Here is a 13,823-nt window from a genome sequence, read left to right on the forward strand (position 1 = left end):
GAGAGGGCTCCCAAAGAGCTGGGCACAGCCTCATGGGTGAATGGCTCTGTTGTTGCACTGTAGCGCACACTCTATGGTTGTGGGCCAGCTGCCTGCAGAGCGTACAACCATAGAGCGTGCGCCCAGAGTGGCCACTGCCGAAAGACTCAGGTTGGAAGACGCGGAAAAAGCCAGGTTGGGATGGCGGCGGCAGCGGTGAAGGTGTCCTGGCTCCGTAAGGAGAGCTGGGCCATGCATCATGAGGCTGGGAGGCGGGTGAGCGAGAGCGGAACAGACGCTCGTGCAACCCCCCTCTCCAGCCATGCAGAGCGCCATTCACTGGCATTTGGAAGGCACCAAGCCACGGGAGCCAGGCTGCGACGAACAGGTGCTCACGCAGCTTGGCAATACCCCTAGGTCAGTGAATGGTGCTGTGCCCGGCAGGAAAGGGGGTTTGCTGGGTGGCTGCTCGTGAGCGTGGTAGCTTCATGGCTGTTGTGTTGTGCTGCTGCGACAGCGCAACATGGCCATTCACCCATGAGGCTGTGCCCAGCTCTTTGGGAGCCCGCTTGCAAGAGAGCAGCCGCCTGGCAACCCCAAAACAATAAAACCTCCCCCCATAATAAAGCCCAAGCCATATTTTGTAGGTAAAAAGAAAATAAGACCCTGTCGTATTTTCGGGGAAACACGGTATCATGTGGTTACTTTTGACGATGTGAGAATTACTGTCACTGGTGTTTTTATGGGCACTGAGATTTCTTGTTGATCTCTCATCTATGTACATCAGATCCACTTTTCTGAGATCAGCCTACATCAATGATATGCTGTCATCCCGCTCAGCATAACGTTCATGCAACAATCTTGCAAAATACAAATCCACTGAAATAGTAATTAAGCGGCCAGAGTCATCCTAGGAATGGGGATGAATTGACTCAAGATCTACAGTCGGTGCACTAATCCTTAATATACATTAAGGTAAAGGTAAAGGTGCCCCTCGCACATATGCGCTAGTCATTCCTGACTCTCGGGGACGGTGCTCATCTCCGTTTCAAAGCCAAAGAGCCAGTGCTGTCCGAAGACGTCTCTGGGGTCATGTGGCCGGCATGACTCAATGCTGAAGGCGCATGGATATTTTAAAATGCTGTTATCTTCCCACCAAAGGTGGTCCCCGTTTTCCTACTTGCATTTTTACATGCTTTTGAACTGCTAAGTTGGCAGAGGATGGGACAAGTAACGGGAGCTCACTCCGTTGCACGGCACTAGGGATTCAAACCGCCGAACTGCCGACCTTTCTGATTGACAAGCCTTAGCCACTGAGCCACCACGTCCCTTTCCTTGGATTAACTTTGGTAAAGAAGAATGGAACTGTACAGCAGAAAACGTTTTTGCTCCTATTTCAATATTCGTAACCAAACAATGTAGAAGTGGTCACTGGTACATCTGGCCTTGTGGCTTCAGAATTATCTGTGAATATTGGCCACATCCCAGTCTGATTCTATGCTTCTTTCTCTTCGCCTTGTATGTCTATGGAGATTCTCAATTATTCAGGTCACGGCTATAGATATGAGTGCTTACCACACAGTCCTTTCAGCAGTTTCAAGAAGGTTCCACACCCATTTGCACTATTCAGGGCACAGATAAACCTCCAAGTGGCCTCAAGGACTCTCAGAAAGAGTGCTAACGACCAGATGACTGCATGGAATATAAACCCTTCCATTCTCCACTATTCAGTCCAAACTGAAGAAGCTTATTGGATGAGAAGAGAAACGTTTCCAAGCAAAAACAAAGGAAGTCCAATTGCCTTTTGAAGAAGCACTTTGGGGATTTTGTCTTGTAGACAGGCAAGACTCCATGGAGATACAAAGACCTCAAAAGTATCCTAGACTTAAGGAAACTGCACATAACTGCTTCAGCCTGCCAACTGCTAAAACAAATGTCCCATAACTGCTGCTTTGGTGGTTTGAGGACAGCTTGTCCCATAAGGCTGACTCCTTACACTTTGGTAACCGGGACGCAAAGTAGCAGATTTTATGGGAAGCGCAGTGACTCCACTGAGATAATTACAGCTCTTTTTAAAGCCTAGGCGGGCTAACCAGCAGCCAACTCAATGTTTTCGGCAATGTTTAACAATCTTCAGCTGGTTCTGGGTGCCAGTGAGTGACATTGCCTTCCAGTTCCAAGCCACATCTCCTCTTGAGGCACGGAAAAATGTACTAGTCTACTTCCTTTGTGACTGAATTGGCAGGGTTATTTCAGTTTTGACAAAGGTAAAACGCTGCCTTCGGCAGGGAGAAACTAAATGATTTCTGCAAGAGGAAAAAAAAATCTCGTTAAAGTTGTAGCCTAAGCGTTCAAAAGCTATGCAGACGCCTGTCTTAGCTTTATTGCAAAACACACATTTTAGTTAATAGAACGACAATTATGAGAAGACTTTGTCTTTGTGACCATTCCACTCTCTCTCCTATCCATAGAACAGTGTTTTTCAACCTTGGCACTTTTAAGAAGTATGGACTTCAACTCCCAGAATTCCCCAGCCAAAGGAATTAAGGAATTCTGGGATTTGAAGTCCACACTTCTTCAAGTTGCCGTGGTTAAGAAACACTGCCATGGAGTTTTACAATCCTTCTACACAGTTGTAGGAAATGGCTGCTTTAATGAATATCTCTTGGATGATGGAAACTTCAGAGATAATGTTTTGGACTTATCTGCCTGCTTAATGAATGTACAAGGTGAAGCAGATACCACCATCCGAAAGCATCCATGTAACTGGAGTTAGAAGAACACAGTTCTGAAATCCAAGCAATTGGGAAGCCGGAGTTGGTTAGAGTTGTTGTGTCAAGTATTCTTTCTATATGTGTACAATCCATTTGGAATAGACATCCCAGAGCACCCACGAAAAAGAGGGGTACTCGATCAACCATGCTTAGATCTCTTCTTACATTAAATTACTTCACTACATTACAATCTAGATCAGGGGTATCAAACTTGATTTCATTGAGGGCCGCATCAGGATTGTGTTTGACCTGGTGTGTGTGTGTGTGTGTGAGTGTGGCCAGGTGTGTGTGGCCAGCTTGACGTTACTGGTGTCAGGGGTGCTTCTGGCCCAAGCGCTCTGCCACCGAACATGGGCTCCCAAACTCCGTTTTGGGTCATGACGGCATCCTGCAGCCCTCTGCCAGCAAAAACGGACCTCAGAGTGGCCAGTGTGCAGCCCTCCCGAGCTCCGTTTTTGGCTATGACAGTCTCCTGCAGCCCTCTGCCAGTGAAAATGGAGCCTCCCATCGCAGCTGAAAATGGAGCTTGTGAGGGCTGTGCAGGGCCCTTCTGAGCTCTATTTTTGCTGGCAGGGGCATTGTGGGTTGGACCTTCATTGTTCCAGGTGGCCCTGCAGGCCAGATCTAAGCACCCCATGGGCCGGATGTGGCCCATGGGCCTTGAGTTTGACACCTCTGATGTAGAGTCTCCAAAATACAACGGCTGGATAAGAAAGCTAATATTTTATTTTTCTTCTTATTCCAAACATTTTTTTTGAATGAGTTGCAAAAAACTGTGGCTTGGTCTCTCACCTCCAAAGCCTTGAAGAATTCCACATGGCCAATTAGGGAGACACAATGCAGGCAGCTTAAGCAAGTCTGAACGATCTTGTTTGCCCCCTTTGTGTTCACGAGGATAGGCCCAGTCTTAGAAGCCTTTGTGGATCCTCTCACCTCTGAGGTGGGCTTTTTGCCACACCTTCTTTTAATGCTAGGCTGCTATTTCTGAAAACGTTTGGGCAGGATGTGGGTTGAATGCAGTGTTTGATCTGGAGGCGTTGCATTCAGGCTGGTGGCAAAATATTTCCCATCCCTTAGATCTGAGCTGTGGTTATGGACTGGTGAAAAAAAACAAACAGCAGACGGTTATTCATACATATATTGTGCCCTATAGCTTGGTAAGGAAAGGGGAGGAGTGGATTTTGTTGCCATGCAAAGGCCTCCCTGGATAACTGAAACATCCAACAACATTTAACACTTTTTACTTGGATTTTTTGAGGGATTTTTGTTAGATCTGGCATCAGGGCCGTCTTAACAGCATTATGGGCCCAGGGCAAAACAGTGTACTGGCCCCTTTATAACAACTACTCACAGGAATGATTGATAAAATTAAGCATATATTTATTTTATTGGAATTTCAAACAAAATCAGTGTTGAAACGTTAAAAACATGCTGCCCAGCAACAACTAATCAACATGGTGAGCATTTGAACAAGACACGAGGCTTGAGAAACACAATAAGACCCAGTAAGCCAAACAGTTGCTTTATTTATATGATACAAGGTGCATTGAAGGGTTCATATACACAGATTAGTATGGGCCCCCTATGTTTGTGGGGCCCACGGGCAAGTGCCCATCAGTCCCGTGCATTAAGACAGCCCTGTCTGGCCTCTAGAAGCTGAAGACCTGCTAGGTATGAATGAAAAGGGCCACAAGCTCTTTCTCTCTAGGTAGAATTTGGGGGCAAATATCCAGGAGGTTCTACTTTAGCAAAGGTTCCCCATCTGTGGATGGATGGCTCTACCACACTTAAAGTGAACTTACCTGTCAAAGAAAGGTAGAGCTCTGTGAAACCTCCTTACCTACAGTAGCTCCATAAGTGGAGTACTGTGAGTGGCAAGGTCTTCTCACCAGAGTGGCAGTGAATTAAACCAGGAGTCTCCAATCTTGGCAACTTTAAGACTTGTGGACTTCAATTCCCAGAAGCTGACTGAGGAAATCTGGAAGTCTACAAGTCTTAAAGTTGCCAAGGTTGGAACCCCCTGAATTAGACTGAAGTATAGAAATACAGTTGTTGTTTCCTTCTTCTTGTTGTTGTTCAGTTGTGTCCGACTCTTCATGAGCCCTGTGGACCATAGCATGCTAGGGCCCCCTGTCCTCCATTGTCTCCTGGAGTTCGCCAAAGTTCATGTTCATTGAATGGATGACACTATCTAATCATGGCACTCTCTCACCACCTTATCCTCCCTTTCTCCTTTTGCCTTCAATCTTTCCCAACATCAGGGTCTTTCCCAATGAGAGAAATATTGAGAAGCATTCAGCTATGGATTATCCCAGGAATTAAGGTCAGAATGTTAGTGGAACACAATATGTATGTTCATATCTTGTTAATTAGTTATGCAAGGCTTTGTAGTTATATGTTGCTCATTCCTTTAATTGCATTTTTTTGTTTTGTTCTACAGAATTTTATGATACCATTTTTTCCCTTCTGTCTGCCAAAGTTACTCTTCCCAGAGTTATTTATTTAAGAAGGGCGGCCCCTGTACATTTTCTAAATAAAGAAATGAAGTGAAGAACAACATGTCCTTGTTTAAGTGGCATCCATCTTGTTAATTTAACGTCTTCAGTGACCTTGTATTTTAACTGAGCTGAGGAGGAATCCAGATATGAAGACTCGCACAGTTGCTAGCCAAAAGAGCCCTCTATAATATTGGTTTTCCTTTTTGGGTCTCTGTAGCTGAGCTAGCAGTTTCACCTACATTTCTCCTTCCTTCAGAAAACAGCAACGTTATTTCTATTGAGGTCTGTGGCCTGTCTCCACCACGGGACTATTTGCATATGCTTAAGACAGTGTTTTCCAACCTTGTCAACTAGAAGATGCATGGACTTCAATTCCCAGAATTCCCCAGTCAGCTGGCTGGGGAATTCTGGGAGTTGAAGTCCACATATTTTCCAGTTAAGGAACACTGGCTTATGAGGTCATGCATGCTTAGTAAAAAGGTTCAATTTCTTCTCAGCCTACCAGTTATTTATTGGGCAGTGTTGACTAAAGAGACCAACAAGAAAAATGAAGATAGTTAAGCAGACGATATAATAAAAACCATTATGAGCCACAGTGGCGCAGTGGTTAGAGTGCAGTACTGCAGGCTACTTATGCTGACTGCCAGCTGCTTGCAATTTGGCAATTCAAATCTCACCAGGCTCAAGGTTGATTCAGTCTTCCATCCTTCCGAGGGGGGTAAAATGAGGACCCAGACTATTGTGGGTAAACTGCTTAGAGAGGGCTGTAAAGCACTGTGAAGCGGTATATACGTCTAAGTGCTATTGCTGTTTATTATTTTTCCAATAAAGCTTATAAGGACAGCATTATTTGGGAGGGTTTGCTCCCAGGATCCATAGCAAAAAGGGTACAGTTTTTAAGGGGGGAAAAAGGATTTCATCCATGAAGTACTTTGGCAAGAGAACAGTTTTTTAATGGCCTGAGTTTTGAGCAGTGTATGTTGGTGGAAAGTCTTGGTACGGATAGAATAAATAATAGGAATAGAGATAGCAGGTAACCCTTAATGCTGTTTGTCAGCACTGAAATGTGCTGTTGCCTGTTTCATTTCATTTTTGTAGATAAGCAACGCACACACACCTCATCCATTCAGTTCAGCTGGGCTTGCATGGGAGAAAATGACTGGGCAGTTTGATGGGAGACAGATGCACAACTGATTTTCTTTTATTTTCTGCTGTTTAATCCTTGGAGTTATGACAGAATGAATCCAAACAACTCATCACATGGGGTGATATGTGTTCCTTCTTCACCACTGACTGAAGACCTCCAGCAATGAAGTGGGAAAGAAGAGATGGTTCCAACTGCTTCCCTTCACTGCTTCACCCCTTGCCCTATCTGAAACACATCTCTCTCTCTCTCTCTCTCTCTCTCTCTCTCTCTCTCTCTCTCTCTCTGTGTGTGTGTGTGTGTGTGTGATCCTTTTGACTGACATCATCAGAATTGGTGGTGGAAAACTTGCAAGAAAGAGGAGCAATAGAGAAGACCTCTTTTTCTGGCGATGACCACCATAGATGGACACAACTATACTATTTCCAGGCTGAAATCTGTCCTCTAACTTGGCTACCCTCCTTTGAAAATGTCTACGGAGAGTCTCAGCCATCCAGGTCATGGTTGTCCCAAAAGTGCTTTTTCCAAAAGGCAACTGGAAAGTTTCCTTGAAAACGTTTCCTTTCTCATCCAAGAAGCTTCTTCAGTTCTGACTGAATAGTGGGAAACTCCTGTTTTTCTGATTCATTAACAGGATGCTTTTTTATTTATTTTGTGTTATGTTATGCTATGTTATGTTATATCTTGATGCAGTGGTATTACAATGCAGTGCTTTTTTTTCTTTTGGCCCTAATTAATTGCATTTTTTTTTTGTTTTATTTGCTGGTTTATGACCGGATTAAAAACTGAATGATTGAAGCTTGAGCTGAGGTTGCTGCAAGGATGAAAATTAGCAATTCCCCTCTCACCATTCTCTGCAGGCCCAATCACTATCCATTTGCCATTTTTAGAAACTGTAATCAATGCCAAAACACATTTAGTGCCTTTGCTCATCGGATGCTGAACTCTTTGTCCTAATTTTGTTCATTTGCTGCTGCAGCTGTTAAAGCTGTTGCTATTACAGTTTGTCGCACAGTCAGCCAGATGTTTAGACTGGATTCGGCATTTTTATCTACCGATCGAGTCTTCCCCAAGGACCCGCAATACACAAATGTTGCGGTTTGATATTGTCGTTCAAAGATACTGTGGCAAAATGTAAGCTGTTCTAAGTCAAGCTGTATTTTGTAATTGACTGGTGGTGATTTTGTCAATGTCACCGGCGGTGTTCAAGAGGCGTTCCAGTTATTTTGGGATTTTGCTTTGTTTGTTTGCTGCGGCTGTAGCTGCCATGGTGATGCAGTGGTTGGACTGCAGTATTGCAGGCTAACTTACTGCTCACTGCCAGGAGTTTGATTCTGACCCGCTCAAGGTTGACTCAGCCTTCCATTCTTCTGAGGTCAGTAAAATGAGGACCCAGATTATTGGGGGGGGGGGGAATTTGCTGATTCTGTAAACTGCTTAGAGAGGGCTGTGAAACAGTATATAAGCAGTATATAAGTCTAAGTGCTATTGCTGTTGTTGCTACTATTATCACTATTATTTAGGTTCTAACACCAGCATGGTCCTCTCTCTCTCTTTCAAGGGAGCCAGATGACAGTGACTCAACCACTTCCCACATCCTCTTTCCATCCCACAGCTATGGCTATATCTGTGGTCCTCTGGCCATTGAGCTGCTGGAAAGCGATGCGTTGGATGAAGATGAGGATCCCAACATGGTGGAAGGTCCCTGCTCACCCACCAAATTCTTCCGCAGTTCCTGCCAAACTCCGTCATCCAGCCTAAGTGAAGATGAGGCCTCCCTAGGAGGCTCCCTGGTGAATGGCTGGGGGTCTGTTTCAGAGGACAATGGCACCAGCACTCGCTGCAGCCTGGTCAGCTCTTCAGACGGTTCCTTCCTGTTGGATGCCAACTTTGCTCAAGCCCTGGCAGTGGCAGTGGACAGTTTCTGCTTTGGGCTGGCAAAGAAGGAAGTTGACAGACCTTTGACAGGTAATGGCATCTGGCCCTTCCCTTCCCGTCACATTGGATGGAACCCCAGACTGTGTTTGGATGTTATCTATGCTCCATTATAGGACAAGAGAAATATACTTTCCCTTCACTGCAAAGACAGTGAGTTTATGGAGAAGGCCTCCTTGGTCATCTGGGATTCCAGAAGGCCTTCAGCACAGTTCTACTTCAAACTTAAATCATAGCACTCAGATTTAAATGGTTCCCGCCCCCCAGTGAGACCGGTTTATCAGGGCAACCTGGTCTCCCCAAATATGGGACGGAGCATACTGCTTATGCTTTCTCCTTTCAGCCCCAATCCAGGGGCCTTCGCAGGCAGTCACTTTCACAACGAACTATTTTTGTGTTGTTTATCGACAAAGTATTAAAAGGAGACTAGTATAGATCTATTTCAAGCTATTTAGCTCTCATCAGCTAGCCATATCCTTCTGGGATTCGAACCCAGGCTAATTCAGCTTTTAATTTTACACTGTGCTAATTGTGTGCCTGAAAAACAAACTTCTGTTTCTGATTTTAATCCCAGGTTTAAGAACTACTTTTTTTGCTTCTCTTTAGTGATATTCTTAAACTGACATTATTGTTAGGGATGGAGGGGAGGATGGTTCTCTAGGGTGGTTTGCTATTACCCATCCCCCAACTCTTCTGAGGGTCCCTATATCTAAAACAAAGAAATATAAATCCCTCTAGGAAAAGACCATTAATAATAATGGGTTTTGTTTTCCATTTTTTAAAAATGAAGTTTTGGAAAACCAAGGTGGTAAATTGACCATGGAAAACCAGAATGTTTTATTTCTAGTCTATTTCATTGCTAAGTGTGAGAATAACAAATTCCAGTCACAAGAAATTAACTGACGCTCTCTTTTTCTTTGAAAGAAATATCAAAAGCAATCTCACTTTCATCTAATGGATGAGAACCAGTAAAAAACATTTTCGGAAGTTTTCTGCATGACATTCGGGTTCCCCCCCCCCCCAAAGAAGTTAAAAGTACTAGGAAACAAGAGCAGAATGAAGAATAGGAGGAAAGTTTGATGGAAGGGCGCTTACTTTGCATCCAGAGGGATCTGAGAAAAATCCCCTGCCTGAAACTCTGAAGAATCATTATCTGCCAGGCACAACAATATTAGGATAAAGGAACCCTGTAGAAATCAAGTTTTCTGTCTTCCTGCCCAGCATGAATCATTGAGGCTGGATTATAAACAGATACAGCAAAGCAAATGATTTCTCTTGTGCTATAAAAGCTGAAGATTTTCAACTTGTGGAGAAGTAAAACATTCCAATGCACTTTAGTTCGCTTCCGTTCAATAACATTGACCTCCTTGCCAGTTGTTGAAACATCATTCATTGTTAGTTAACTTGGTGGGCAAGATGTTGGCAGGTGAAACCAAGGTCTTACCCTCCCTGGCAGTTGAAAAATTCTACAAGGGTAGGAGCAGAATCTGCACGTTCCTGTTCTGACCTAGGCTTCCCAAGAGCATGAAGCAAACTCCTTGTCCCAACAAAAACCCCTTTTATTAATTTACTGTGAATTCTGCTCATTCAGATCCAGCAAAGTCTTTCAAGGGAGGATTTACAGTCACAGACCTTATCTGGCTTGGAGAGCTGACAAGTTGATATCGGCAAAACTTGGCAAAGCTTGGCAAGGAGTCTCGGAGAGTCAGAAACCGATTAAGTGAACTAATTGTCTCCTGCAAACTCCACTCCCCCTTTCGCTCCTCTTTTATTTCCTCTGGGAGGGGCCATTCATCATCCACCTGTGGCCGAACTCCCAAGTCAACCCCTGTTCTTTAGCTGTTCCCTTCGTCCGGCAACTCTGCACATACACACACTGGGAACAGGCTCCAGCTGTTTGTCTGCCTCACTGATATCTGACTCTGAAGGCAGCTGATAACTGGCATACAGCTCTGGCTCCGTCTCTGCCTCCGACACAGAGCCCTCATCAGAGCCTTCCCCAGACTCCAGGACTGGCCCATGTTCCTCCCCAACCTCCTCACTGTCCGAATTTCCTCCCAGCTCTGCTGGCCGCTGGTGGACCATAACAATTTCCTTGACCTCCTCAAGGATGGTCTCTGGGGCACCAAAATTCAGCCACAGGTTGTGATTGTGTGCGCTCTAGAAAAAAAAAACCAGAAGATTTGATTTATATGGTATCTTCTGTTCAGGTTTGAGCACTTCCCTTCCATCTCTGTTCCCGATAATAATAGAGGCAGCCAGGAAAGCAGAACTTGGTTTATCACTGCAGCGATTCTCTGTTGCTGTTAGAGTAAGGATTTTGCTTTGGGTTTTTATTTTTCTCTCCTTCTACCCATTTTGAGAGAGCTGAGCGTGCCAAAATTGATGGCACAAGCAAGGAAGCAAAAATTGTGGGGGCAAATTCAGAAGAAGGAGAAGGAGCAAAAAAAAAAAAAAAAGGCTTCCAGACACAACTATGCAGTCCTGGAATAACACAGCCAGGTGGTTGTGGAGCTCCTATGCTCCGTCCCTCAAAGGCAAAAGCGAGATTTCCACCTTCTCTAATTGATTCCTTTGAAGCTTTCCCAAGCTCTGTCAGTTACTCAGCCAGATCCCTCTTTGTCAGCCAGACTTAAGCCGCTTGATCCTTACAGCCTCTCTATCTCACAACCAGATTCCTGTATTTTGTGTTCCCGTCCCTGCAGTGCAAAACAACAAAGGGATTTAGGAGCAGGGCATCTTTAAATTTCCGGGAAGGGGGGGGGGGAATGAGGCCTTTGAATGTCTCTTCTTTATTCAGGACCACTTTACGTAAAGCATCCAAACTGGATCGCCGGAAATAGCTGCATTTCCAGAAGGCAGAATAGATCGCTCTATTCTTCAATCCATTACAATCGCAGGGCTTTCATTTCAGTCTCCTTTGCCTCGTTGCCTCCATATCTTTGTAGTTATCAAGAAAATAACTGGGCAAATATTAAGTTAACTTTCCCTAAAACCACCTTTCCCTGAAAACACAAGCGTGCATGCTTTCCCCCCCCCCCCTACTGGGCCAAGAACCGTCCTGCAAATTGCAGAAAAGTGCACCATTATCTTCCCATCTATATATTAACCATGGATTGGTTCACATATTTACACACAGCGCAAACAAAGGAAAATGAAACAAATAATAATAATAATACATGATGGCATTTGCAGCTGGAAGCTGGAATGGAAGCATGAACTGAAAGGCTTGGGAGTTCGTAATTTGCTAGCTATAAATTAATTGTGACTTGAATTTTACCCTGTTGATCATTTCCTTGAAATGCACACATATATCCATTTGGAATCCATTATAGATACTCAAGGTACTTTGCAGTTGTGATTGGTGTTCTCTCTCTCTCTCTCTCTCTCTCTCTCTCTCTCTCTCTCTCTCTCTCTCTCTCTCTCTCTCTCTCTCTCTTTTGCCTTTTTGCTGGCATAAATTTATGTTCTGCGTGAAACGCTTCTTAGAAACAAAGGAACTATTCGTGGTCACCCAAAATATTCCATAAATTTAACTCTTCCCCCATTCCAGGAATTATTCCGAGACCCCTAGTCAACCTTGTAAATTAGAGGGTTCTAAAGCATCTCTGGCTGGGAATGTTGGGATTGGAAGTCCTGAGGTCATTGGATCGTTGAAGGCTAAACAAAGTAGTGCCTATTTCTGTACACACCATGTGTTTCCCATGGGTGCACTTATGCAGACAGTTGAAGCTTTGCCTGAGCTTTAATGGGCCATTATAGTTATTTGTTGCTTTTATGTCCTACCAGAAGCTCAAGGTGGTGGAGATACTAATTTTGCACTTCCAATAACCCAGGGAAGCTGCCTGAGCTGAGAGATAGCAGCCTGTTCTCAATCAATCCATAAGCTCATGGTGGAGAGAGGATTTGGCTCTCTCGATCCTAATCCAAATGACATGGCTTGACATCCCAGTTCTCACAATACGTTGGGGGTTCTTGGAAGCTCCACTTCTTATCTTCTGATGCATAGGTGCTGAACACGTGCCTGTACTTTTCTCCCTGCAGATTTTTTGCCTCCTGTATCTCCTCTGGATGGCCTCCTGCATCCTCAGGCTCTCATGAAGAGCTCAGAAGAAGTGCAACAGAGGCTTGGATCGAAGCCCCTTCCTGTGTGGGAATGGAGCACTGATTGGGTGGAGGAGATGGAAGCCAAGTATATGCAATCAGCTGAGAACTGGGGAGCTGCTGTTAAGCCAGAGAAAGGCAGGATAGCTGCACCAGAAGAAGACCAGCTAGTCCCTACTTCTATCCAACAGGGAACGAATGACAAGTGTTGTTACTCCAAGGTGGAGGGCCACCTACCAGGAATGCTAAAGCAGTAGCTGTCCTGCTTTGGTTGGAGTTTGGTGTTTGGAATTTGATGAATTTGGAATTCTTTTTCAGTGCTAGGAGTCTAATTCAGGAAAGCCGTGGCCCCTGCCAATCATCTGTAGAAACGGACAACTCGCCTGCTTTCATTTTTTTTTTAGAAGAGGAAAATGCTTATGTTCCTTCCATCCTGTTTTTGATTTGATTTTTAGAAGAAAACAGACTCAATTTTCAGTCATCTTCCCTGCGCAAATCCAATAGTCCCAGGTTGCATTTCTTGGTGTGAAAAAGAATAAGTTGTACCTGCCTACTCTCAAAATTGAAGAACTGGTCAGAAAGCAACTCTGATTCAGGGCTGACGTCACTTGGATTTGAACCAGGACTTTAAAATGGTACATGATTTCTTTTGCATTCTGACTGGTGCTAAAGACATGGGATCCAGGTCAGAATGCAGATAGGGAAATCTCATTTGGATTGACACTAGGCTAATATTACTTTAAGGCCAAGATTTCTGGTCAGTTGGAGCTCGAGGCCCAGGAAAAGGAGATTCTAAATCCAGACAAAGTAGGGTGTGCTTAGGTTTCTAACATACCTAGATAAGAAATAGCAGAATTTGCATTTTGTTTAAAACTTTATCGCTACTTTATTTATAGGATGGGGCACCTAGCAAATGTTCTGCAAGTGGTCAGTGGGACATGGGAGGTTTTGAAGCTTTGAAAACCTTCTCAGACAAAAGGATGTTGAGGTTTCAAACTTATGCCAAGCTGTGACTTAGCAAGCTGCTGTACCTGTCAACCTCCCCCCACCACCATTTCTTCTGTTGCAAAAGGCACGTGAGCTTGGTTGGTCAGGTGCAATAGGTTCATCTTACCTGACCCACTTCTGCCATGTTGCACTTGGGACCCACTGAAATAGGTTACTCTGAACAATGTTTTATTCATTATCATTCCCAGGGATTTTTTTTTGTTTTTTTGTTTTGGGTAGTTTTGCTCAAAGTCATCTCATTTTGAAGCAGGCAACTTCACTTTTCCTGTCCCTTCTGCTTGTGTGAGTCTCTGTGAGTCCAAATAACCAAAGACTCAATGAATGTCATCCCGAACCTGCAGCCCTCGGCTGCTTCAAGTTTATAACGAACGGGGGTGGAGG

The 13,823-nt window shown here is 44.4% G+C and overlaps 1 protein-coding gene across 2 annotated transcripts in view; it reads left to right on the forward strand.

Moving 5' to 3' along the window:
- The window catches only part of ROBO4 (roundabout guidance receptor 4), a gene marked incomplete at its 5' end in the record, with an annotated part of 62,806 nt that extends 49,507 nt beyond the window's left edge, over positions 1–13,299 (forward strand). For both annotated transcript variants that reach the window (XM_081961077.1, XM_081961078.1), the window contains 2 exons: positions 7,957–8,363; positions 12,375–13,299. In XM_081961077.1, the coding sequence (XP_081817203.1) occupies positions 7,957–8,363; positions 12,375–12,691 (724 nt within the window). In that variant the 3' untranslated portion in view covers positions 12,692–13,299. The remainder of the gene's footprint in view (positions 1–7,956; positions 8,364–12,374) is intronic.
- Between the last annotated feature and the right edge of the window lie 524 nt (positions 13,300–13,823).

This window comes from Natrix helvetica (assembly GCF_964273705.1).
Source record: "Natrix helvetica genome assembly, chromosome: 8".
NCBI lineage: Eukaryota > Metazoa > Chordata > Lepidosauria > Squamata > Natricidae > Natrix > Natrix helvetica.